General features: G+C 41.5%; 1 protein-coding gene across 1 annotated transcript; it reads left to right on the top strand.

Annotated features, from left to right (window-relative positions):
* Positions 1-25: 25 nt before the first annotated feature.
* On the top strand, positions 26-27958 carry CPT2 (carnitine palmitoyltransferase 2). Its single transcript, XM_030870171.3, has 5 exons — positions 26-308; positions 12366-12446; positions 14212-14318; positions 24584-25888; positions 26917-27958. Exons 1-5 carry the CDS (start codon positions 157-159, stop codon positions 27246-27248), a joined length of 1977 nt encoding a protein of 658 aa, XP_030726031.2. The 5' UTR covers positions 26-156; the 3' UTR covers positions 27249-27958.
* The last annotated feature ends 32 nt before the right edge of the window (positions 27959-27990 follow it).

Here is a 27990-nt window from a genome sequence, read left to right as displayed (position 1 = left end):
GGGCGGGGCCAGAAGGCCGGAAGTTGTTCCGCGTACCGGCACAAACTGAACGCGAATCCCTGACGCAGCGTCCTGGGGCACTGAGGGCGGCGGCCTAGTCTCTGTAACCAGAGCTCCGCATTCTCCGCGTTCTCGCTGCTGCCGCCTTCCGGGACGATGGTGGCCGGCCTGCTGTTGCGCGCCTGGCCCCGGGGCCTTGCTTTTGGCCCGGGAGCCCTCAGTCGGCTCCTAAGCACAGGCTTCGACCCGGGCCAGTACCTGCAGCTGAGCATCGTGCCCACTATGCACTACCAGGACAGTCTGCCCAGGTGAGCCCGGCCTCCCGGTCCCCGCCGTCCACGCGAGCTGGGGTTCGGCCCCAGCCTCTCTCCAATCACTCACGCCTATTCTGCTGAACCCTCTTCCGCCTCTAAAGTTTTACCTGGGACGCTGCCGCATCCTCCAATCTGAAAATCCTGTGACTTTCAGGATCTCATGGTACTGGAACTTCAGAATGCCCGAATTCTCTTCCAGAATCCCCCGCTCCCCTCAGCCATTGTTCTCTCAGATTTTCTCTCCTGAACTCTTCTCGAACTCCTACAAAAAACCAACTTCCAATCAAATATCTAATTGTCCCTCACATTTCTCCCTGAAAAACGTCCAACCTGCATATCGCCAACACGACCCTTAGCCCTCCAACTAGGTTGTCTCGCCGCGTTCCTGCACAGAATATGGATCGGTCAATTCCTGATACATAATAGGTACTCTCCCTCAATTTCTCCCAGCACGCCACCTTTTTCACGCCTGTTACTCATAACCCTCAGCCCCACTCCCCATGCCTCCAGTCCTCCTGTATTTTAGCACGCTATCCTCCCCCAAGCAGATTCAAGTATTCATCTTACCCTCCAAGTCCTCAGCATTCTAAGTCCAATCTTCACCTGGAAACCTTTCACCCCTACCAAACCTTCCTCAACACTCCTCCCACCCTCCTCCCTAACCCACATTACTCCCTGCAACTTCAGCCCACCCTCACAGAATTCTAGGCGGCACCCTCAGTACCCCTCCCCAAATCTTCTTATTCACATTAGATACAGAGCCCACCCAAATTCTGTGCCTCCTCACCATAGCTACGCCCCCGCCCCCTTCTAAAACACTTCTCCCAGAATCTACTTCCCCTGTGAAACACAGCTCCCATACATCTTCCTTCTCCTTCCCTCATCCAGTATTTTCTTTAATTCAGCTTCCAGTTTGCCCAGTCTTTGAACTCCCAGCCTTACTCTAAGCTGCCAGGTCTCCTCCAATATTAGAAATGTCCCTAAATTCTTCACCCCCTAAAACCAAACTTTAACTTCTCTACCTACTCACCAGTTAGTTCCTAGTGCCAAGTTCCAAATTTGTTTCACAGAGCCTTTTTACTTCCTTTCTCCCCAAGCTGCCATTAGGGATCTCCCTCCCAGTCCAGGGGCTGGAGACCCTACCCCATGAACAGAACAAAGATTGTCACAGGCATCAACCCCAACTACTAGGTTGCTGTTTTTCTCTACAGCTGGGAACCCCTTAACCCATTGTCCTCACTGCCCACCCCCATCCTCTCAGGAGTATCAGCTGAGGGATTCTTGTCAAATTACAGTGTGCAAACATCTAAAACAAGTTAAAATGAGATTATCTAGCCCCAATCCCACTGTTTAAATTTGGCAGGAGGATGGGGAAGAGAAAGAAAAAGTCTCTGTGCCTGTGAGATAAGCCATGACCTCTTGACTATGAGCTGAGCCAGTATGTGGGGGAAAGGTGAGGAATGACAGAGCCTGTCTTCACTTGCCAAGCCCAGCAACAGATGGCCTTTAACTTTCAGACAGTCCCGGGCCCCACCCAGGTGTAAGGTCAGAGGGGTTTTCTCCATTTTAGAATTGGAAAGCTGGGAAGAATATTAAGAATATCAAAGAATATCAAGATCATTTCCTCTAATCCACAGCACAGATATCTTGGAGCTACAAACAGTAGCGCTCATCACCCGTGTATAACTTTAAATGATGACTCCCTCTCCAGGCCTCCACCACCTCACCTGTAAGTTGGAAGTTAGATAAGATAAGATTCCTTTTATCTGAGATTCTGGAGAGGTAAAATGAATTGTCTTTCACACTCGTTTTGATGTCACACTTGGTGAAAAGCCCTGGCTTTGAAGTCTGGTAGAACTTAAGTTTCAGATTCTGGATCTGATACTCTTTCTGTATAGCCTCAGGCAATTCAGTCAACCTCTTTGAGCCGTAGTTCTTACCTGTAAGGTAGGAACAGAAAGCACAATTCATAGGGCTATTGTGAGGCTAGAGTGAGATAAGATGCCAAAATAGGGAACTGTCCTTATTAGTTGGCATGGGAAGGACTAGTCCCTTAGTATTAAGTGGTCCAATTGGATCTCCCTCCTTACCTCTTTCTTTTCCTATTATATCACTGCCTTTTAATCAAGTGGCTTTAGACTTGCTTTCCTCTAGGAACCTTTGCACTATCATTTGCTTGGTTTTTAGGTGTTATGTTTTTTTCTTTGCTCTTTTTCAGTGTAGTCAAATATACAAAACATAAAATTTACCATTTTAACTATTTTTAGGTGTACAGTTCAGTTAGGTTTTTTTTTAGGGTTCTATTTATACACACTGAGCAGTTAATTTCAGAATATAAAAATGCAAGTCCGAAGCAGAGAAAGGGTGGAACAACCTGACCTACACATTCACATTATTAATTTGATAACCATTTATTAATAGGGATTTGGAGACCAGTCAGTCATGTTGAGGAGCTTACTTTATAGTGGGGGAGATTTAACAGGTAAACAATTATGATATAATGGATAAGTAGCAAGCAGCATCTCATGGTGGTTACAGTCATGAGATAGGAGTCAGATTTGATTTTTTTTAAATTAATTAACTAATTTATTTTTGGCTGTGTTGGGTCTTCGTTGCTGCACGCGGGCTTTCTCTAGTTGTGGCAAGTGGGGGCTACTCTTTGTTGCGGTGCGCGGGCTTCTCATTGCAGTGGCTTCTCTTGTTGCAGAGCACAGGTTCTAGGCATACGAGCTTCAGTAGTTGTGGCACGTGGGCTCAGTAGTTGTGGCTCGCGGGCTCTAGAGCTCAGGCTCAGTAGTTGTGTTGCATGGGCTTAGTTGCTCTGCAGCTTGTGGGATCTTCCCGGACCAGGGCTCGAACCCGTGTCCCCTGAATTGGCAGGTGGATTCTTAACCACTGCACCACCAGGGAAGTCCCGAAGCACAGAGTCTTAACTACTGAATTTCCAGGGAAGTCCCTCTGCCCATTTTTTAAGTCAGGTTGTTTATTTGATGTTGAATTGTATGAGCTGTTGATATATTTTGGACATTAGCCTCTTATTAGTCATATCATTTGCAAATATTTTCTCCTATTCAGTAGGTTGTCTTTTTTTTTTATTTTGGATGGTTTCCTTTGCTGTGCAAAATCTTTTAAATTTGATTAGGTCCCATTTGTTTTTGTTTTGTTTTGTTTTTGCTTTTGTTTCCTTTGCCTTTAGGAAACAGATCAAAAAAAATATTACTGTGATTCATGTCAAAGAGTGTTCTGCCAATGTTTTCTTTTAGGAGTTTTGTGGTTTCCAGTCTTACATTTAGCTCTTTAATCCATTTTTAAAAAATTTTATTTATTTATTTATTTGCGGTATGTGGGCCTCTCACTGTGTGGCCTCTCCCGTTGCAGAGCACAGGCTCCAGACGCACAGGCTCAATGGCCATGGCTTATGGTCCCAGCCGCTCCGGACTGGGGCACGAGCCCGTGTCCCCTGCTTCGGCAGGCAGACTCTCAACCACTGCGCCACCAGGGAAGCCCTTTAATCCATTTCGAGTTTATTTTTGTGTATGGTTTGATAAAATATTCTAATTTCACTCTTTTACACATAGCTATTCCATTTTCTCAGCACCACTTAAGGAAGAGACTGTTTTTTCTCTATTGTATATTCTTGCCTCCTTTGCCATAGATTAATTGACCATAAGTGTGTGGTTTTATTTCTGGGCTCTCTCTTATGTTCCATTGATCTATGTGTCTGTTTTTGTGCCAGTACCGTAGTGTTTTGATTATGCTAGCTTTGTAGTATGGTCTGAAGTCAGAGAATGTGATATCTCCAGCTCTCTTCTTTCTCAAGATTGTTTTGGCTATTTGGGGGTCTTTTGTGTTTCCATACAAATTTTAAAATTATTTGTTCTAGTTCTGTGAAAAATGACATTGGTATTTTGATAGGGATTGCATTGAATCTGTAGATTGCTTTGGGTAGTATGGTCATTTTAATGATATTAATTCTTCCAGTCCATTAACAAGGTATATCTTTCCATCTGTTTGTGTCATCTTCGATTTCTTTCTTCAGTGTCTTATAGGTCTTTTACCTCTTTAGTTAGATTTATTCCTAGGTATTCATTTTGATGCGATTGTGAATGGGCTTGTTTCCTTAGTTTCTCCTCCTGATAGTTCATTGTTAGCATGTAGAGTGCAACAGATTTCTGTATATCAATTTTGTGTCCTGCAACTTTACTGAATTCATTGATGAGCTCTGGTAGTTTTTTAATAGTGTCTTTAGGATTTTCTATGACATAGTATCATGTCATCTGCAAACTCTGACAGTTTTGCTCCTTCCTTTTCAATTTGGATTCCTTTTATTTCTTTTTCTTGTCTGATTGTTGTGGCTAGGGCTTCCAATAGCATGTTGATTAAAGGAGCAAGAGTGGAATTCCTTGTCTGGTTCCTAATCTTAGAGGAAATGCTATCAGCTTTTCATCATTGAGTATGTGTTAGCTCTGGAGTTATCATATGTGACCTTTATTATGCTGATGTGTGTTCCCTCTGTACTTACTTTGTGGAGAGTATTGTCATAAATAGATGTTGAATTTTGTCAAAAGCTTTTTCTGCATTTATTGAGATGATTGTAAGGCTTTTATTCTTCAATTGGCTGTTGTGATGTATTACATTGATTTGTGGATATTGAACCATCCTTGCGTCCCTGTGATAAATGCCACTTGATCAGGCTGCATGATCTTTTTATTGTATTGTTGGATTTGGTTTGCTAATATTTTACTGAGGATCTTTGCATCTATGTTCATTGGTGATATTGGCCTGTAATTTTCTTTTTGGTGTGGTATCTTTGTTTTTTGTATCACGATGATGCTGGCCTCTTATAATAAGTTTGGAAGCATTACATCCTCTGCAGTTTTTTTTGGAATAGTTTGAGATGGATGGGTGTTAACTGTTCTCCACGTGTTTGGTAGAATTCACCTGTGAAGCCACCTGGTCCAGGACTTTTGTTTGTTGGGAGTTTTTAAATTACTGATTAAATTTCATTACTGTTAATTGGTCTATTCATATTTTCTATTTCTTCCTGGTTCAGTCTTGGGAGATTGTACATTCCTAGGAATTTGTCCATTCCTTCTGGGTTGTCCATTTTATTGGAATATAGTTGTTCATAGTAATCTCCTTTGGTCCTTTGTATTTCTGTGGCATCAGTTGTAACTTTTCCTTTTTCATTTCTGATTTTATTAGTTTGGGCCCTCTCTCTTTTTTATTTGATGAGTCTGGCTTAAAGTTTATCAATTTTGTTTATCTTTTCAAAGAACCAGCTCTTATTTTCATTGATCTTTTCTATTTTTTTTTAGTCTATTTCATTTACTTCTGCTCTGTTCCTTATGATTTCTTTCCCTTTACTAACTTAGTGTTTTGTTCTTTCACTAGTTCCTTTAGGTGTAAGTTTACATTGGTTATTTGAGATTTTTCTTGTTTCCTTAGGTAAGCTTATAGCATTATAAACTTCCCTCTTAGAACTGCTTTTGCTGCATCCCATGAAGTTTGAGTCATTGTGGGTTTTTTTCCATTTGTCTCCAGGTATTTTTTGTTTCCTTTTTGATTTCTTCAGTGATCCATTCGTTGTTTAGTAGTGTGTTGTTTAGCCTCCACATGTTTGTGTTTTTTGCAGTTTATTTCTTGTAGTTGATTTCTAGTCTCACAGCATTGTGGCTGGAAAAGATGCTTGATATGATTTCAGTTTTCTTAAATTTTCTGCGGCTTATTTTATGGCCTAGCTTGTTTTGTGACCTGTCCTGAAGAATGTTCCATGTGCACTTGGAACAGTGTATTCTACTGTTTGGGATAGAATGTTTTTTATGTATCTATTAGGTTCTCTGGTCTAACGTGTAATTTAAGGCCAGTGTTTCCTTATTGATTTTTTGTCTTGATGATCTGTACATTGATGTAAGTGGGGTGTTAAACTCCCCTACTATTACTGTGTTACTGTCAATTTCTCCATTTATGTCTGTTAATGTTTGCTTTATGTATTTAGGTGCTCCTATGTTGGGTGCATATATATATATATATATATATATTTTTTTTTTGCGTTACGCGGGCCTCTCACTGTTGTGGCCTCTCCCGTTGCGGAGCACAGGCTCCGGACGCGCAGGCTCAGCTGCCATGGCTCACGGGCCCAGCCGCTCCGCGGCATGCGGGATCTTCCTGGACCGGGGCGCGAACCCGTGTCCCCTGCATCGGCAGGCGGACTCTCAACCACTGCGCCACCAGGGAAGCCCGGGTGCATATATATTTAAAATTATTATACCTTCTTCTTGGATTGATCCTTTGATCATTATGTAGTGTCCTTCTTTGTCTCTTGTAACCATCTTTGTCTTAAAGTCTGTTTTGTCTAATATAAGTATTGCTATCCCGGCTTTCTTTTGATTTCCATTAGTATAGGATATCTTTTTCCATCCCCTCAAATCAGTGTGTGTCTTTAGATCTGAAATGAATCTCTTGTAGGCAGCTTATATATGGGTCTTGTTTTTGTATCCATTCAGCTACTCTGTGTCTTTGAATGGAGCATTTAGTCCATTTACACTGAAAGTAATTATTGATATGTATATTCTTTTTTTAAACATAAGTTTATTGATTTATTTATTTTTGGCTGTGTTGGGCCTTCGTTGCTGTGCACAGGCTTTCTCTAGTTGTGTCAAGTGAGGGCTACTCTTCGTTGCGGTTCGCGGGCTTCTCATTGCGGTGGCTTCTCTTGTTGTGGAGCATGGCCTCTAGGCTCACGGGCTTCAGTAGTTGTGGCATGCAGGCTCAGTAGTTGTGGCTCGCGGGCTGTAGAGCGCAGCTTCAGTAGTTGTGGCGCACGGGCTTAGTTGCTCCATGGCATGTGGGATCTTCCTGGACCAGGGCTCAAACCCGTGTCCCCTGCATTGGCAGGCGGATTCTTAACCACTGAGCCACCAGGGAAGTCCCGATATGTATATTCTTATTGCCATTTTGTTCATTGTTTTGAGACTGTTTTTGTAGTTCTTTTTTGTTCCTTTATTAGTCCTTTTTCTCTTCTCTTGTGATTTGGTGACAATCTTTAGTCTTACCTTTGGGTTCCTTTCTCTTTTTTCTGCGTGTTATCAATTATAGATTTTTGGTTTGTGGTTACCATGAGATTTAAATATAGCCATCTGTGTATATACATGATTGTTTTTAGTTGCTGGTTTCTTAATTTCAAATGCATTTTAACAGCCCTGCATTTGTACTGTCCTTCCATATCATGATGACGGTTTTTGACATCATATTTTAGATCTACTTGTTTTGTGAATCCCTTAACTGCTTATTGTGGCTATAGATGATTTTACCAGTTTTTTCTTTTAACCTTCCTACTAGCTTTGTATGTGGTTGATGATCTAACTTTTTTGTATATTTGCCTTTACTGGTGAGCTTTTTCCTTTTCTAATCTTCATGTTTCTAGTTATGACCTTTTCTTTTTTGCTTAGAGAAGTCCCTTTAACATTTTTTGCAAAGCTGGTTTGGTGGTGCTGAACTCTTTTAGGTTTTGCTTGTTTGAAAAACTTTTGATCTCTCCATCAAATCTGAATGAGAGCCTTGCTGGGTAGAGTATTCTTGGTTGTAGGTTTTTCTTTTTTATCACTTTAAATATATCGTGCCACTCCTTTCTGGCCTGCAGAGTCTGCTGAAAAGTCAGCTGATAATCTCATGGGAGTTCCCTTGTAAGTAACTTGTTGCTTTTCCCTTGCTGCTTTTAATATTTTCTCTTTATACTTAATTTTTACCATTTAATTACTATGTGCCTTGATGTGTTCCTCTTTGGGTTCATCCTGTATGGGACTCTTTGTGCTTCCTGGATTTGGATGTCTGTTTTCTTTCACATGTTAGGGACATTTTCAGCTATTACGTTTTCAAATATGTTCTCTGCCCCTTTCTCTGTCTCTTCTCCTTCTGGGATCCCTATAATGTGAATATTAGTACAGTTGATATTGTCCCAGAGGTCCCTTAAACCATCCTCATTGCTTTTCATTCTGTTTTCTTTTTTTTGTTCAGCATGAGTGATTTCCACTACCCTGTCTTCTAGCTCATGTGATCTGTTCCTCTGTATCATTTAGTCTCCCGTTGATTCCTTCTAGTGTATTTTTCATTTCAGTTAGTGTATTCTTCATCTCTGTTTGATTGTTCTTTATATTTTCTAAGTCTTTGTTATAAACGTCTAACTTCTTGCTCTGTGCATCCATTCTTCTCCTGAGTTCTATGATCGTCTTTACAGTCATTACCCTGAACTCTTTATCAGGTAGACTGCCTGTCTCCACTTCACTTAATTCTTCTTCTGGGGTTTTAGTTTGTTCCTTCATTTGGAACATGTTCCTTTGTCACTTCATTTTGCCTAACTTGCTGTTTTTATCTCTGTGTATCTGGTAGGTTGGTCATGTTTCCCAATCTTGGAGAAGTGGCCTTTTGTAAGAGATGTCCTATGTGTCCCAGTATTGCACTCCTCTTTTGTCACCAGAGCTACGTGCTCTAGAGGTGCCCCTAATGTGGACTGCATGGGTCCTTCTCCTGTGGTAGGCTGACTACCATGGGCAGTCTGATAGGCTTGGTTGTCCCCTGGTCTGGTTGGTTGCCAGGCCCTGCCGTGTGCAGAGGCTGCTGGCTGCCAGTTGGCTGGGCCGGGTCACAAGGTGGTTGGCTGCAGAGCTCCGGGGGTCCCAGGGCTAGTACTGGCTCACTGGTGGGCAGAGTCAGTTCCTGGGGTCTGGCTGCAGGGCCCAGGGGGCCCAGAGGTTCCAGATCTGGTGCTGGACTGCTGGTGGATGGGGCTGGCTCCTGACACAGCTGGCTGCGGGGTCAAGGGTGTCCCGAAGTTTGTGTTGGCCTGCTGGTGGGTGAGGCCAGGGCCCAACCAGCCCCAGGGCAGGTGCTGCTGGCCTGCTGGAGTCTGAGCTGGGTCCTCCAGCTGAGGGGCTGTTGTTGCCCTGGGGCTGGTGTCCACCAGCTAGTGGGTAGGCTGGTCCTGAGGCTAGAGCAGGCTTACTGGTGGGCAGGTCAGGGATTTGAGGGCTGGTGCCTGCTCACTGGTGGGTGCATCTGTGTCCTGTGATCTCTGGCTGCAGGGCCCTGGGGGTCCTGGGTCTAGTGCCTGTGCACTGGTAAAATTCCTACTTTTAAAGTGTACAGTTCCATGGGGGAGGGTTATATAATCACAGCGTTGTGCAGCTGTCACCACTATCTAATTCATCGCCTCTCCCCGTCATTGCAGTCATTCCCCATTCCCCCAACACCCTTGGTAACCACCAGTCTACTTTCTGAAAAGTGACTTGTTTAAAATTGGAACTCGGGTTTGTTTGGCTTCAAAGCTTAGGCTTTTCCAGCATAGCACACTGTCCCTAAACAAAGAATGAATCCACAGTTGACAGGATTATGCCCCCTTGCATACCTTCAGTTTTCTTCCTCGTTGCCTGCTTGGAAGAGCCTGTGTAAGTGTCAGAGTTGATTCTGTCAGAGCAGGGGGGAATCACCGATGGAGTATCCAGTCAGAAGAGGGCAGAGGAGCCAGTCTTGAGAAAACTGGCACTTTTAGGGCAAGAGGACATAATGGAGGAAAACAGAATCAGAAGAAGATGTCAAAACCAACAGGATGGGAGAAGAGAATCTCTCCATCTTCTGCATCCTTAAAGGATCTCATGGTCTGCAGTCTGATGGGGAAGAGAGACATAAATACATAAATGCCTCTAAAAATGATAGAGAAGAATATAGGGTCCTGGGGTACATAGAGGGGTAAAGGAAGGTAATCAACTAATTCACTTAACACGCATTGAGTACCTGTTCTGTGCCAGCCCACGTGCCAGTGGAGGTGAGAAAAGGGGATTCAGAGGAAGAATCCTAATGAGTGGTGAGCTCCCCTCTCTATACATCACCATAATCATGTGAGCCAACTCTGCATTTCTTCCCAGCTCCACATTCGGTGACATCATGTTGGTAGCTTGAACTTGGCCATGGTGGGAGATTTACAGAAATTGGTAAATGCTACAAATCAGGGCTTCACCCCCTACCCACCAGAGAGCTGGTTTACTAACCCAGCATTCCTTGGAGTGGATAACAGATGAGGATGGGGAGAAGGTGGTACAATTAAATTTGAGAGGAAAGAAACGTGTTTGATGTTGATGGCAGGTTGTGGAGGTTAGGAGGGTATCGGTCCTTCCTAGAAGTTGGGGAGTGGCTTTCTTTGAGGAGAAATCTGAAGGCAAGTGGTATTTACCTATAACCATATCAGAGAGATTAAGTGACAGAGCTGGGACTTAAGCCTAGGTCTGATCCTAAATGTCCTTGTCTTTTCACCATCAGTAGTTCTTATACTTTTAGACTTCACAGATCAGTAAAATTATAGGGGAAAATACTGTTATCAACATTATTTCTTAAAAAAAAAAGACCTTTAATGACTCTCACCCTAAAAGGGGGGGGTGGGACAATCTCAGAATTAAGAACAGACTTTTCATGTAAGCAAATTTAGCTTTGTGAAAAGCTCACTGTACTGTCCATGTTTGTTTTATTTCCTTGTGAACCAGTAACTTCACAACTATGGCCATCTTCTGCAAGTATCAGATAATCCAGTGATATGGACTATGTTGTTATTTGACATTTACAACGAGGGTATTTTATAGAAGGCAAAAATATAGACTTGGTAAGTTTAGCATATTCATTAAGTGATCTTTGATAATTTTTATAGAAAACAGGTGACTTTGTATCCATGATAATAATTTTTTTGTAGAATCTATACTGCCTTAATTTAGTTCCATTGAGAAAATTCAGTTTGTTGTGCTAATAACTCCAAAATAAATCATCACTCTGAAAACTTACTTTACCCCACTAAAGTAAGCTCAAGCTAGAGTTAACACTCCAGAATCTTTTGAATAAGGACTGCTTTTATAAAACTGCCATTGCCTCTAATTTAGAATTGTTTAAAAAGAAGGTAAATTTTCCTTAATGTCCCTACTGTATCAAAACAAAGTCTTGAGAAAGGTAAGTAGGTAACTTTGTACTTATGAGATAGCTGAGCTAGTGTTAGGGATTTTCTGCATAAGTCCATGTAAGGGGACCTACAGTGTTACAGTGTTGTGAATGGTTACTCAGTGCAGCCTAAGTCCATGATGGCTGTAAATTCAGATTTGTTTTTTGACATTGTATTTTGGATAAACATGCATTGAAAAATAAACTGAAGAACTACAGTGTATCTTATTAGTAAGGTCTTAAACTGTGTTTTATGGATAACTTTCAGTTTTCCTAAATGGCTGCTATATTTAGATATTTTGAATGTATCAGTGTTCATTTTGAGTTGGCAGAGGTAACCTAACAAACTTGGATTAAGTTTTGGTACTAGGGGATATATCTTTCAGTAAAATTATTAACATGAAAAAAAAAAGTATGCCTCACAACATACCCCTGGTGTTTTCATTTCACTGTGGACCTGTAACTTCATTGCCATAGCTGTCATTGGGAATCCACCGGTAGAGAATGATGAGTAAGTAAGCACAGAGGAAGATTTGGTTCTTCCTCACAGGACTCCTGGTGAGCTGGGCATGGCTTGATGGTCGATCCCATGGTTGGCTGGCCCATTGGACAGACCTGTGTTTCCCTTTTGTATGATTCTCTGTCATAAAATACACTAGAAAATTTAAAAATAGAAGTTTTTTTCCATCTTGGGAGAGAAAAAGACAGTCGTTCAAACTAAGGGTAGAAATAAAATCAGTGCCAGTACAGGGTTAACACAGGTATTATAACAGTGACAGGAAACAGGAATTTTGGGGCAGCTTCTGCTTCCCCATTTTGAATCTGTTAGTGTGTTTACTAATTCAGCTTATGAAATTCATCATTAATACATTAAAAAGTTATTGTTTTACTTTAAAAAAAGAGCTACCAATTATACTTAAATTCATCTATTCTCATTTGTAAGTGGCTTCCTTTTGTTGTTTGTTTTTTTTGGAAAGAAGTTAATTATCCAGTAATTACTGGTTAGTTTGGGTTGGGAAGCTAGTTAACCTCTTCCACAGATTGTCACCCTTACACTTGACCTTACTTTCTTCCCAGGCTGCCTATTCCCAAACTTGAAGACACCGTTAGGAGATACCTCAGTGCGCAGAAGCCTCTCTTGGATGATGGCCAGTTCAGGTAAAAGCTGAGAACCCTGAATGGCCATGGATGGGTGGCTCAGGGGAGGCTGGCAAGTGCCGGGGAACCAAGTTTCAGGGAGTGTCTGTGATTTGATTGGGTCACCAGGCACCTAGGACCTGGTCTTTACGTTTGCAAGTTCAGGAAATAGATTTTTCACTCATGAAGGGCTGACCAGGCCCTGAGGTGAGAGTCTCTTTAACTAGACTCAACAGGCAATGGTTTATAAGCCAGAATGCCAAATTTGTGCTATCTTGGTGGGTGTTACCTGGTTGGCTAGCTGGTACCAGTCATTTACAGGGGGCGTGTGCTCTTGGTAGGGAGGTTCATTAAGGAGAGCATGTGGCAGACCAGAAGTTTGCTTGGTGAGCATATGTCCTGGGTTGGATAGTGTGCCCTCCAAATCCATTCCCTTTTGAGAACCTCGTTATGTGACCTTATTTGGAAATAGGGTAGTTGCAGATGTAATTAATTAAGATGAGGTCATACTGGAGAGAGCTGAGTCCTTAATCCAATATGATTGGTATATTTATAAGAAGAGGAGAGACACAGAGACAGCCATGTGAGGACAGAGGCAGATTACAGTGGATTAACAAGGCAAGGAATGCCAAGGATACCTGGTAACACCAGAAGCTAAGAGAAAGTCCTGGAACAGATTCTCCACTGGAGTCTTCAGAGAGAATATGGTCTTGTCAGCACCTTGATTCTGTACTTCTAGCCTCCAGAACTGTGAGAGAATAAGTTTCTGATGTCTTAAGCCATCCAGTCTGTGGTACTTTGTTATGGCAGTCCTAGGAAACTAATTCAGTATGGAATTGGAAAATAATATTGGATATTGTTAAAAAGCGGATTCCATCAAGCTCTTGTATCCTGGTATAGTACTCTTTTTCCACAATGGGAATTTGTCGTGCAAGTAACTGGCCTTCTCATTAGAATCACGGAGTCCTTCAATGGACAGTGCTGGGAAAAAAAAGATGAACCATTCATAATGTAGTCCTCTGCTTTTAAATATTCCACATTAGTCACTTGAAGCTTCTATTGACATGGTAATGATGTAATAGCTACCTGCTACTAAGTATTATGTTTCAAACTATCCTAAATCCTTAGCTCTTATAAATATTTTAAAAATCATGTAAGGTGGTATATTATCTCTATTTTACATATAGAGAAACTGAGACTGAGAGAGATCAAGTAACTTGTCCACGGTTATATAGTTTGAAAGTAACAGAGCTAGAATTCAAACTTAGCTCTTCTTGGCTCCAAAGCTTATATCATTTTCTCCATGCCTCCTAGATTACACATTATTTTATGAGATGTGGATTCATCTTCCTAATCAATCATTTTAAGATATCCTAGATTTATCTGTTTAGATTGATTCCTGTTCTTCTGACCAGAGGTACTTTCTGATCTCAGTCCCTGGTTCTAGGGATATGCTATTGGGGACCCAAAGTTCTGTGATGAGTTCTTGGCCATGAATCTAAAAATCGTCTATTCCCCAGCCGCATAGCACAGGGAGATCAGCTCAGTGCTCTGTAACCACCTAGAGGGGTAGGATAGGGAGGGTGGGAGGGAGACGCAAGAGGGAGGAGATATGGGGATATATGTATATGTATAGCTGATTCACTTTGTTATAAAAGCAGAAACTAACACACCATTGTAAAGTAATTATACTCCAATAAAGATGTTAAAAAATAATAATAATAAATAAATAAAAATCATCTATTCCCTGCCATGGTTTGACTCTATCTTTTTTTGAACATTTCAGGAAAACGGAACAATTGTGTAAGAGTTTTGAAAATGGGATTGGAAAAGAACTGCACAAGCAGCTGGTCGCTCAGGACAAGCAGAATAAACATACGAGCTACATTTCAGGTGGGTAGGCAAGGCTGTGGGCTTGATATTTCCAGAGCCCTCTGTAATTGAAAGCAAGTCATCTTCTCTCCTGTTTTAATCTCACAGATATTTTTGGTGAGACCAGCACTGAAGTGTTATCTCATCCTCTCTTCCTGAGGTAAACATTAAGGTTGAGTGAGTCCATCCTCCACTGAGGTGCTGCCTGGAGTCCATGCTCAAGAGCAGTAGCTTGCCTGCTCTGTAGGTGGGATCAAGACAGAACCTAATCATTGGTTCTGTCTGTAAAGGATGCAGGATTTAGTCCTATGTCCTGTGTGTATCATTCTAGGTCCTTCACGGTCTGGCCCAACTGCCCGATCCAGCCTCATCTCTTACCATCCTCCCTGACACACCCATGCTTCAGCAAAACTGAACAACTCCTTCCCTCAACCCGTTAGTCTTTCATTCTTCTGTGCCTTTATCCATGTTGTTCGCCCCACCATTTTTTACCTGGCAAATTCTTCCTTTAAGACCGAGTTAGGGTGGTTATGAGAAGTTCAGGACAGGGGCTAGGCAAAATGGGAGATGGGGATCAAAAGGTACAAACTTCCAGTTATAAAATAAGTCAGTCCTGGGGATGTAATGTATAACCTGGTGACTATAGTTAATAATACTGTATTGTATATTTGAAAGTTGCTGTGAGTATAGATTTTAAAGCTTCTCATAAGAAAGAAAATTTTCTACGTATGTATGGTGATGGATGTCAGCTAGACTTATTGTGCTGAGCATTTTGCAGTATATACAAATATCAAATCATTATGTTGTACACTTGAAACTAATATAATGTTATATGTCAATTACATCTCAATTAAGAAAAAGAAAAAAAAAAAGATCGAGTAGGATGATTTTTCTATGAAACCTTTCAGCCCTTCTTCCCATTCAGAGTTGGTTGCTTTCACCTCTGTTCCCACAGCACTTCTTTTAACTCAGTTTATATTTTTAATAAGGTTATACATGCATATAGTTTAAAGAATCAGATAGTTTTCTCAGGCTTGTTAGGAGAAACAGAAATTTCCTGACCTTGCCCTAATTTCTCACTTCTCATTTTCCCCCATTCTCTAAATTACTGACTCATATTAATGCATCTTTTGTAGTTTTAGGCATTATCTATTGATGTCTCACTGTAAAAGATTAGGATTTAGCAGTCTCTTATATCCTCACCACATTTCTATCCCCTCATTGTCACAGTATAGTTATTTGTAATTTTCGTTTGCTCAATACCTAGTGTTTACACTATTATAATCATGTAAACACTATTGTCAGCTGAATTGTGTAGCACATTGGAATTGTTTTTCCTTTCCCATATGAACTTTGTTTTCTCTGAAGTTAATAATTCTACTTTCTTTTGCTTTCTATGTGCTTAATAATTTACCTGGGATTTTTTTTTTTTTTAATTCTCATCTTCCTTCCTAGTCTGTCTCGAATTTGCTTTTTGCTGGTTTGTTTTACCCTCTTTTCTTTCTTCAGATGTTTCATAATCCTTCTCTGTTGTCTTAGATCTGAATGAGATATTTAAAAGTTGTGGCAAGCTCTGTAGATGAGGGCGTGCTTGTCAGTCACAGCTTCACTGTAATGTGATCAGCTAAACCATTTCCTCGGGGTGCCCCTAATGTTGGTGTCTTTGGGTTAGACTCCCAGGGAAGGCTTTTCCGGTAAACTGCCAAAAGGTATTTTCCTGTTTGCTGCTGTCGTAGGAGTGGGATAAGGGAAAAAGGCTTGAGCTCTCATATGTAACTTATGTCCCCCAATTTTACTTTCTCCAGTGAATAAAACTTAAGTCTCCTATTTGGAGTGGGGAGGGAATCTGGGGTGTGGGGTGGGGGTTTAATTGAACAGCCCTTCAACCAGATATATCTAGGCTGCTACTTCCTGAGCCCTCTGGGGGTTCTGCTGTGTAAATCATACTGTTTCTTGGCTTTCTCTGCTGCCAGGTTAGGTTGAATTGGCTAGAGAGATTTCCAATTTCTAATATTTGTTCTTTTCTCGTCTCTCATTCTCTTTGCCTTATTGGTTTCTGTCTCTTTAAATTCTTTTACTGAACAGATCAGAGGCATAAATTCATGTCTTCTTTTGTCAAATACGTCTTGCCCCCATTTTAATGCATTGCATTATGTTTTAATTCTATTTGTCTCCTTCATCAGAGTTCTTCTGAATTAAAGTCCATGCCCTATTCCTCTCTATATCCCCTGGGCCAGGGCCTGGCACAGCACTGATTCGCAAGGAATGAAGGGACCAACAAACGAATAATAGATAAATTCATGTCCATTAATCCTTTCCCAATACTTTATATGTAAAAACTATTTCTTTGAATCAAAGATAGGCTATATTTGATTAGGAATTTCCTAATCCCACCAGGAACTTCCCTTGAAAACACATTTTCTGATAAGATACTGCCTCTGGAATTTTTACAAGCAAAACATCCACAGGAATACAGAGGGCTGGTTGGAGTGATTCACTCGCACTGATAGTTATTTCTAATTGCTTTTCAAGCATTTCCTAAAAGAGGGAGTGCAGTAATGTACATAGTACACAGAATGATGGTGAAGACTTTCTGCATATTAGGGAGACAGTCAGGTGTGAATGTTGTCCCTGAAAGGAGATGAAGCATGAGAAACCTAAGCGGATGGGGTGGGAATTAACAACTATTCTATTTCAGCATGAATGCCAGTGAGGTATTATTGTTTTTTATTTCTGTAAGTGTCAAAAAAGGAAACGGAATGAGGAAGAAAAAGTAATTAATAAACATTAGGGAAATGTAAATCAAAACCACAATGATGGTTACCCACCAGAATGGCTCCAATCAAATAAGACTTATAGTAACAATAACAAATGCTGCTGAGGATGTGGAGAAATTGGAACCCTTGTATACTGCTGGTGGTAATGGTTCAGCCACTTTGTTTTTTTTTTTAAATTATTTTATTTATTTATTTTTGGCTGCGTTGGTTTTTTGTTGCTGCGCGCGGGCTTTTTCTAGTTGCAGCGAGCGGGGGCTGCTCTTCGTTGTGCACGTGCTTCTCATTGCGGTGGCTTCTCTTGTTGCGGAGCACGGGCTCTAGGCACGTGGGCTTCAGTAGTTGTGGCTTGCGGGCTCTAGAGCACAGGCTCAGTAGTTGTGGCGCACAGGCTTAGTTGCTCCACGGCATGTGGGATCTTCCCAGCCCAGGGCTCGAACCCATGTCCCCTGCATTGGCAGGTGGATTCTTAACCACTGCGCCACCAGGGAAGCCCTGGTTCAGCCACCTTGTAAGGCACCCTGGCAGTTCCTCAAAAGGTTAAACATAGAGTTCAGTCCAAGATGGTGGAGTAGAAGGACATGGAGCTCACCTCCTCCCACAAATACATCAGAAACACATCTACATGTGGGACAGTTCTCACGGGACATCTACTGAAAGCTTGCAGAAGATCTCATACAACCAAAGCTGCAAGAAAGATCTCGTGTAACTGGGTAGGACGAATGGAAAAGGGAGAAGAGGATGTGGGACAGGACCTGTGCTCCTGGGAGGGAGCGGTGAAAGAGGACAGCTTCCCTCACCCTGAGAACGTCCTTCACTGGCTGGGAGGTCCACCAGGACAGATAGGGAGCTTCAGAGGCTGGAGAGGAGAGTGTGGGAGCTGGCTTGCCGCCCTGCAGGGTAGAGATACACCAACATAGATGGTTCTGGCCATGTTGCCACATTTCTGAGCCCAAGACGCGAGCCTGCTGGTGTGTGCAGTGACTGGGTGCTGAAACTCAGGTTTCAGAGGACAGACCAGGGAGAGGACACGGTTTGGCTGTGGGGAGACATCCCAAAGGGCCTGGAGTGTGACCCAGGCTGCAACTGGGCGTGCACACAGGATGGAGCATGGGTCTGCCATAGGAGCCCCATTGTCAACACACGGGGGGAGGGGGGTGGGCCTGCCATAGCAGCCTCACTGTCAGCATGCTCACAGCAGGGTGTGACTCCAATCACCACAGATGCTGTGAACTTTGTGGGTGGCACACATGAAGGCGGGCCTGAAATCTGAGCTTATCGCTGGCGATCCCACTGCAGGTGCTGGGTTGCAGCTTTGGCAGGTTGCCGCTCTGGCAGAATTTGGGTTCAGGACTGCACGTGCCTGCCTGGGGGCTGTCTGAGCTGATTACCAGCAGTCCCACTGTGGGTGCAGGGAGGTGGCCCCAGTGAGTTCTCACTATGGTGGATTTGGGACCAGAACCACGCATGCCTGAAGGCCATCTGGGTCGATTGTAGGCGGGCTCAGGGAACACAACTCCAGTGGGTTTATGGAGCAACCACTTTGTGAGTGCACCTGCACGCTTAAGGGACCTCAGGTTACCAGAGCCCCCAAGCAAAGGTGTCCCCCAAGGGCAGTGCCAGGCAATAGTGGTCTTTGTGGGTGCTCACACCAGGTGGCAGGCAGCATCACAGAATCGCACGTCCTGGCAGACAGTTCCTGGGGAGAAACATGCAGCAGCTCCTTTCCCAGAAGGAGTGCTCCAGTCCCGCCTACTTCACACCACAGCTTAGAACCAGATCTGGGGACTTCTACTACAACAACTGGGGAGCAGACCCTTCCCCTCTGCCGGGCTGTGACATCCACAAAGCAAAGAGGAGGCCCCACCCAACATCCAGTGCGGGCTCTGGTCACCACAACACCAAACACACCCCCATCAAGGGTACAAGGGCCACCCTGAGGAAAGAGATGGCAAGCATCCATACCAAAAACAGCCCTCACACGAGAAATTTTGGATTCAAGCAGGCTACACAGGGACACTCCCACATAAATACAGCCCTTCAAGACCACAGTAGATAACTCTTTCTCCTAAATTCACAGTCGGAGAAATATAAGAAAAATGAAAAAGCAGAGGAATCACTCCCAATTAAAAGAATAAGAGAAATCCCCTGAAAGAACAATGAAACAGATGACCACTCCAGTCTACCAGACCACAAGTTCAAAAAGGAAGTAATAAAAATGCTGAAGGAATTAAGAAAAGCTATTGTTAGAAATTCAGATCATTGTAACAAGGAACTAGAAACTACAAAGAGGAGCCAATCAAAATTACACCACTCAATTGCCAAGATGAAAACAAAGCTAAAGGCAATAAATAGCAAACTAAATAATGCAGAAGAATGAATAAGTGATCTGGAAGATAGAATAGTGGAAATCACCCAAAGAACAGCAGACAAAGACAAATAAAAAAAAGTGAAAGCAACATACGAGATCTATGGGATAACGTAAAGCATGCCAATCTACACATAATAGGAATCCTAGAAGCAGAAGAAAGAGAAAAGGGGATCGAAAATGTACTTGAAAAAATTATGGCTGAAAACTTCCCAGACCTAAAGAAGGAAACAGATTTCCAGGCACAGGAAGCACAGAGGTCCCAAACAAAATGAACCCAAACAGACCTACTCTAAGACATATCATAATTAAAATGCCAAAAGTTAAAGATAAAGAGAGAATTCTAAAAGTAGCAAGAGAAAAACAAATAGGCAGTTACAAGGGAACCCTCATAAGGCTATCAGCTGATTTCTCTACAGAAATTTTGCAGGCCGGAAGGGAGTGGCAAGATATATTCAAAGTCCTGAAAGGGAAAAACCTGCAACCTAGGATACTCTACTCAGCAAGATTATCATTTAGAATAGAAGGAGAGAGAAAGAATTTCTCAGACAAGCAAAAACTAAAGGAATACAGGAATACTAAACCTATCTTAAACTAAATATTGAAAGGTCTTCTTTAAATGGAAAAGAAGCAAGAATCTATAGGAAAGAGAAAACAACAGTAGAAGAGATAAGTATATAAAAGGATTAAAGCTCACTGAAATAAGTCAGTACATAGGTTTAAAATTTTTTTTTAATTGTATGAAAGCGATTACAACTACGGTGTTCAGCAAAAGAATAAACATGAAGATGTAAAATGAGACATCAAATCACAAAATGTGGGGGAGGGGAGTAAGAAAATATAGATCTTTTAGAATGTGTTTGAGCTTATATGACTACCAGTCTAAAGCAAGTAGATTTAGTGATGGGTTAACATACTTGAAAATCAGAGTAACCACAAATCAAAATCATATTTAAAAGATTCACAAAAAAAAACAAAAAGAAAAAAGGTACTCAAGCATAATACAAAAGAAAACCATCAAACCACAAAAGGAAAAACAAAAAGAAGAAACAAAGAAGATATACAAAATCAACTGAAAAACGAGGTTTAAAATGACAATAAATACATACTTATCAATAATTACTTTAAATGTCAATGGACAAAAGGCTCTGATCAAAAGACGTAGAGTGGCAGACTGGATAATAAGACAAGAACCTACAATATGCTGCCTACAGTAGACCCACTTAAGGGCAAAGAACACATATGGATTGCAAGTGAGGGGATGGAAAAAATATTTCATGCAAGTGGAAATGACAAGAAAGCAGGGATAGCAATACTTAAATCAGACAAAATAGACTTTAAAACAATGTCATAAAGAAAGATAAAGAAGGACACTGTATAATGATAAAAGGATCAATACAAGAAGAGGATATTACATTCATTATCCTATATGCTTTCAATATAGGAGCACCTAAATACATAAAACAAATACTAACAGACATAAAGGGAGAATTGATGGGAATACAATAATAGTAGGAGACTTTAACACCCCACTGACGTCAATGGACAGATCTTCCAGACAGAAGATCAGTAATGCAACAGAGACTCTAAATGACACAACAGAACAGATTTAATTGATATCTTCAGGACATTACATCCAAAAAAACCAGAATACATTCTTTTCAAGTGCACATGGAATGTTGAAGAGGAGGGAACACTCCCAAAGTCATCCTATGAAGCCACCATCATCCTGATACTAAAACCAGACAAAGACACTATCAAAAAAGAAAATTAAAGGCCAATATCTTTGATGAATATGGATATAAAAATCCTCAACAAAATATTAGCAAACCAAAGCCAACAGCGCATAAAAAAGATCATACACCATGATCAAGTTGGATGCATCCCAGGGTCACAGGGGTGGTTCAGATATGCAAATCAATCATGTGATACACCACATCAACAAGAGAAAAGACAAAGACCATATGATCATCTCAGTAGATGCAGAAAAAAACATTTGATAAAATTCAACATTCATTCATGATAAAAACTCTTACCAAAGTGGGTATAGAGGGAACATATTGCAATATTATAAAAGCTATTTATGACAAACCCACAGCCAATATACTACTCAACAGTGAAACGCTAAAAGCCTTCCCACTAAATTCTGGAACAAGACAAGGATGCCCACTCTTACCACTTCTATTCAACATAGTATTGGAAGTCCTAGCCACAGCAATCAGACAAGAAAAAGAAATAAAAGGTATCTAAATTGGAAGGGAAGAGGTAAAATTGTCATTATATGTAGATGACAGGATACTCTATATAGAGAACCCTAAAGACTCCCAAACACAGAAACTATTAGAACTGATAAACGAATTCAGTAAGGTAGAAGGATACAAGATTAACATAGAGAAATCAGTTGCATTTCTTTACACTAACAATGAAATATCAGGAAGACAAAGTAAAAAAAGAATCCCTTTTAAAATTGTGTCCAAAAAAAGTGAAATACCTAGGAATAAACCTGACCGAAGAGATGAAAGACTTATATGCTGAGAACTATAAAAACATTGATAAAGGAAATTGAAGGTGATTCAAAGAAATGAAAAGAAATACCATGCTCTTGGATTAGAAGAATTAATATAGTTAAAATGGCCATACTACCCAAAGCAATCTACAGATTTAACATGATCTGTATCAGATTACCCGTGACATTTTTCACAGAACTAGAACGAATAATCCTAAAATTTACATGGAACCACAAAAGACCCAGAATGGCCAAAGTAATCCTGAGGAAAAAGAACACAGCTAGAGGCATAATCTTCCCAGACTTCAGGCAATACTACAAAGGTACAGTAATGTAAACAGTATGGTATTGGCACAAAAACAGACATATGGATCAGTGGAACAGAACAGAGAGCCCAGAAATAAATCTACACACCTACAGTCAATTAATCTACAACAGAGTAGGCAAGAATATACAATGGAGAAAGGACAGCCTCTTCAATAAGTGGTGCTGGGAAAACTGGACAGCTACATGTAAAAGAACGAAATTAGAACATTCTAATACCATATACAAAAATAAGCTCAAAATGGATTAAAGACCTAAATGTAAGACCAGATACTATAAAATTCCTAGAGGAAAGCATAGGAAGAACATTCTTTGACATAAACCACAGCAATATTTTTTTAGATCTGTCTCCTAGAGTGATGGAAATAAAAGCAAAAATAAATGATTGGGACCTAATTAAACTTAAAAGCTTTTGCACAGCAAAGGCAACCATAAACAAAATGAGAAGATAACCTGCAGAATGGGAGAAAATTTTTGCAAATGATGTGACCAACAAGGGATTAATCTCCAAAATTTACAAAGAGCTCATACAGTTCAGTATCAAAAAACAAACAACCCAATCAAAAAATGGTCAGAATGGGACTTCCCTGGTGGCACAGTGGTTAAGAGTCTGCCTGCCCATGCAGGGGACACGGGTTCGATCCCTGGTCTGGGAAGATCCTACATGCTGTGGAGCGGCTGGGCCCGTGTGCCACAACTACTGAAGCCCACGTGCCTAGAGCCCATGCTCTGCAACAAGAGAAGCCACCACAATGAGAAGCCCGTGCACCGCAATGAAGAGTAGCCCTGCTCGATGCAACTAGAGGAAGCCCGCACGCAGCAACGAAGACCCAACGCAGCCAAAAATAAATTTATAAATAAATAAATAAATTGTATATCTTAAAAAAAAAAGGGGGGCAGAAGACCTAAATAGACATTTCTCCAAAGAAGATATACAGGTGGCCAACAGACACATGAAAAGATGCTCAACATTGCTAATTATTAGAAAAATACAAATCAAAACTACAATGAGGTATTACCTCACACCAGTCAAAATAGTCATCATCAGAAAGTCTACAAATAAATGCTGGAGATAGTGTGGAGAAAAGGGACTGTTGGTGGGAATGTAAATAGGTGCAATATGGAGAACAGTATGGAGGTTCCTTAAAAAACTAAAAATAGAGTTACCGTATGATCCAGCAATCCCACTCCTGGGCATATATCCGGAGAAAACTCTAATTCGAAAAGAGACATGCTCCCCAATGTTCATAGCTGCACTATTTACAGTAGCCAAGACATGCAAGCAACCTAACTGTCCATAGACAGGTGAATGGATAAAGAAGATGTGGTATATATATACGATGGAATATTACTCAGCCATTAAAAAATGAAATAATGCCATTTGCAGCAACATGGATGGACCTGGAGATTATCATATAAACTGAAGTAAGTGAGACAAAGACAGCCATCATATATCACTTATGTGTGGAATCTAAAATATGATACAGATGAACTTATTTCCAAAACATGTTTGAAACAGACTCACAGACATAGAAAACAAACTTATGGTTGCCAAAGGGGGAAAGGTTGGCGTGGGGGAGGGATAAATTAGGAGTTTGGAATTAACAGAGACACACTAATATATCTAAAATAGATAAACAACAAGGACTTACTGTATAGCACAGGGAACTATATTCAGTATCTTGTAATAATCTCTAATAGAAAAGAATCTGAAAAAGGCTAGGTATATGTATATGTATAACTGAATCACTTTGCTGTACACCTGAAACTAACACAACATTGTAAATCAACTGTACTTCAATAAAAAAAGAAAAAATTAATAAAAAATCAAACAGTTTCAGTCAAAAAAAGGGGGGTTAAACATAGACTTGCCATATGACCTAGCAATTCCACTCCTAGCTATATCCCCCAAGAGAACTGAGAACATATGTCCACATGAAAATTTGTACATACCAGCATTATTCAAAATAACCAGTAAGTGGAAACAACCCAAATGTCCATCTACAAATGAATGGATAAACAAAATGTGGTACATTATTGGAACATTATTTAGCAATAAAAGGAAATGAAGACTGATATATGCTATAGCATGGATGAACTGTCAAAACATTATTGTAAGTGATAGAAGTCAGATGCAAAAGACCACATATTATATGATCCCATTTACCATTTATGAATTATTGCAGAGGAAAAAAATAATCAGAAAATTCCATCCTCTGGAGGTTAATGTCACTTCTTCTGAATATGCTTGATTTTTTTTTCTTTAGGAACTGCATTAACTCTTTATTGTTCTTTTTTAATTTTTATTTTTTAGGTCCCTGGTTTGATATGTACTTAACTGCTCGAGACCCAGTTGTCCTGAACTTTAATCCATTTATGTCATTCAACCCTGACCCAAAGTCTGAGTACAACGACCAGCTCACCCGGGCAACCAACATGACTGTCTCTGCCGTCCGGTTTCTGAAGACACTTCGGGCTGACCTTTTGGAACCAGAAGTGTTCCACTTGAACCCTGCCAAAAGTGACACTGATACCTTCAAGAGACTCATACGCTTTGTGCCTTCCTCTCTGTCCTGGTATGGCGCCTACTTGGTCAATGCATATCCCCTGGATATGTCCCAGTATTTTCGGCTTTTCAATTCCACTCGTTTACCCAAACCCAGTCGAGATGAACTCTTCACTGATGACAAGGCCAGACACCTCCTGGTCCTAAGAAAAGGACACTTCTATGTCTTTGATGTCCTGGATCAAAATGGGAACATTGTGAGCGCCTCAGAAATCCAGGCTCATCTGAAGTACATTCTCTCAGACAGTAGCCTGGCCCCCGAGTTTCCACTGTCATATCTGACCAGTGAGAACCGGGACATCTGGGCAGAGCTCAGACAGAAGCTGGTGAGTGGTGGCAACGAGGAGACCCTGAGGAAAGTGGACTCTGCTGTATTCTGTCTCTGCCTAGATGACTTCTCCATTAAGGACCTTGTCCACTTGTCCCACAACATGCTGCACGGTGACGGCACAAACCGCTGGTTTGATAAATCCTTTAACCTCATTATAGCCAAGGATGGCACTGCTGCTATCCACTTTGAGCATGCTTGGGGCGATGGTGTTGCAGTGCTCAGGTTTTTTAATGAAGTGTTTAAAGACAGCACTCAGGCCCCTGCTATCACTCCACGGAGCCAGCCAGCTAACACTGACTCTTCTGTCGCCGTACAAAAACTCAACTTCAAGCTGAATGATGCTTTAAAGACTGGCATTAGCGCTGCTAAGGAAAAATTTGATGCCACCATGAAAACCCTCACCATTGACTACATCCAGTTTCAGAGAGGAGGCAAAGAATTCCTGAAGAAGCAGAAGCTGAGCCCTGACTCGGTGGCTCAGCTGGCCTTCCAGATGGCCCTCCTGCAACAGTACGGGCAGACAGTGGCCACCTATGAGTCCTGTAGCACTGCAGCATTCAAGCATGGCCGCACCGAGACCATCCGCCCGGCCTCCATCTTCACAAAGAGGTGCTCTGAGGCCTTTGTCAGGGAGCCCTCCAAGCACAGTGCTGGAGAGCTTCAGCAGATGATAGCCAAGTGCTCCACGTACCACAACCAGCTGACCAAAGAAGCAGCGATGGGTGAGACAGGGTTTGGGGAGCATGCCCTTAGGTCTTGTTGCCCTCAGCACTGGGGTAAGCCTCAGCACTATCCTACCCCACATCTGATTTCCGCCTCTTCACTAGGTTTAATCCACCTGCCAACTGATTATTATTTTTTTCTACCTTAGCAGTCCAAACAGCCAGACTAGCCATTAGGGTTCAGAATATTCTCTCCTCTTAAGCAAGGATGGGGAAATGCATCCAACTTCGTCCTCATTTAAGGTCACTTTCAGCCATGTTACATACTCTCTTCCTATTATTTATTGGTCATCAGACTCACTTTTGACAACGTAGGATTTCTAAGCCCACGGCCTCTCTTACTTCACTTCAGTTGAAGTGTATTGGTTGCCTGTAAATAGGCCAACTCAGAAGCTCTTCCCAACCTAAGTGTCATCTTTCTTTGCCTCTTCATAGTAAAATTCGAGACCCAGAAAGGACCTGGAGGATCACACAGTCCAGTTCCTTCATGTAGCCAAAGTCCTGGAACTGAAAGGGACCTCCAAGACATTCTAGTCTCATCCTTCTCTAATTTTATAAGTATGAAACTGAGACCACTGGCTCAGGGTCACGCAGCAAATTATCAGGAAAGCGGAGATTAGAACCCTGGTCAAATACCCCTTCCATTTTGTTCCACTGACTCAGTCTTGTCTTTTACACTTGATTTGGACTTCGGCTTTTACCTTAGTTTTTGAGTCCATAGTGTGTTCTCCACGTACTTTTCTTGACTGTTTGACTAAACTGATTCAATTTCAAAATTTTAAAAATCATGTTCATTTTAGGCTGATTTTTAGCTCAGCTGTTCACAGCTTTTTAAAAAGGAATATTCTAGAATGAACTGAGCCAGAGGTTAGCAAGCCGGAGGTGTGCATGCAGAGATAAACAAACCCTTCTTCCACTATCAAGGATGCTGTGAAGGTGCTCCTACCATGGGTCGGAGGTTTTACCAAGTGAGGTCCCTTTCAGTTCTGAGATTCTTAGACTCTGGTTTTCCATTTTGTCTCTGACAGGCCAGGGCTTTGATCGACACTTGTTTGCTCTGCGGTACCTGGGAGCAGCCAAAGGGATTGACCTGCCCGGGCTATACCTGGACCCTGCGTATAGGCAGATAAACCACAACATCCTGTCCACGAGCACGTTGAGCAGCCCAGCAGTGAACATCGGCGGCTTTGCCCCCGTGGTCCCTGATGGTTTTGGCATTGCGTATGCTGTTCATGACAACTGGATAGGCTGCAACGTCTCTGCCTACCAAGGCCGCAATGCCCATGAGTTTCTCCAGTGTGTGGAGAAGGCCTTAGAAGACATGTTTGATGCCTTAGAAGGCAAAGCCATCAAATCTTAACTTCTGGGTGGATGAAAAGCCTCTATTCCTTCATCAACATGAAAACTGGGGCCTCTGTAACCAGTAGGCACTGTTCTGTGACTAATGAAACTAATTGTGAGGTGCCTGAGCACCAGTGCTATAAGGTTTGAGCTTTAAAACCGTGGTTTTAAAGCTAAACATGTAATTTCCAAGTGGAACTAGATCACAACTAAAGATAATGTGAGATTTCAATTTTAAGGACATTTGATCAGGAGGTAAGACTTAGAAAATAACTCAGGTGTATTTATTGTGGAAGCAGAAATAAAATGCAATTCATGCTTAGAGGTGGTTCCTCTTAGGTTTTGGGTTTTTTTGTTTTTGTTTTTAATTGTTTAACCTTGTTGCCTAATCCCCACAAAGAACTTTCCAGTAGTAAGTTCAGGTGATAGTAAGTTCATATTGGCTCCTGGCTCTTCGGGTGATGGTAGGAAATGCTCTTTTATCTTTCCTGTAAACTTGCTTCTCTCTCCTGGGATATCCTTTGTTTAAAAAACCTCTTCATTTTTCTAAGGAGTAAACCACTACTGCTCGATTCTGATAGTCCTGCTGCAATAAAGGGTTATATCCATGGATTTAGGGAGTTCTATATCACTGTTCTTCCAGCCAAATGAAGATTAATAACTGGTGTGTATTTATTTTTACCAGTTGAATCTTGTGTGCTAATTATGGAATAAGGTAGAATTATTGCTCTATACATTTTGCACTTGAAACCTCTCCATTG

The sequence above is a fragment of the Globicephala melas genome, chromosome 1, assembly GCF_963455315.2.
Source record: "Globicephala melas chromosome 1, mGloMel1.2, whole genome shotgun sequence".
NCBI lineage: Eukaryota > Metazoa > Chordata > Mammalia > Artiodactyla > Delphinidae > Globicephala > Globicephala melas.
This window is presented reverse-complemented; position numbering and strand designations above follow the sequence as displayed.

Excerpts from the sequence above, each read along its gene's own strand:
- CPT2 (XM_030870171.3), top strand. The coding sequence starts at position 157 with ATGGTGGCCGGCCTGCTGTTGCGCGCCTGGCCCCGGGGCCTTGCTTTT. Across the intron at positions 309-12,365 it reads TACCAGGACAGTCTGCCCAG|GCTGCCTATTCCCAAACTTG; the intron begins GTGAGCCCGGCC and ends CTTTCTTCCCAG. Across the intron at positions 12,447-14,211 it reads TTGGATGATGGCCAGTTCAG|GAAAACGGAACAATTGTGTA; the intron begins GTAAAAGCTGAG and ends TGAACATTTCAG.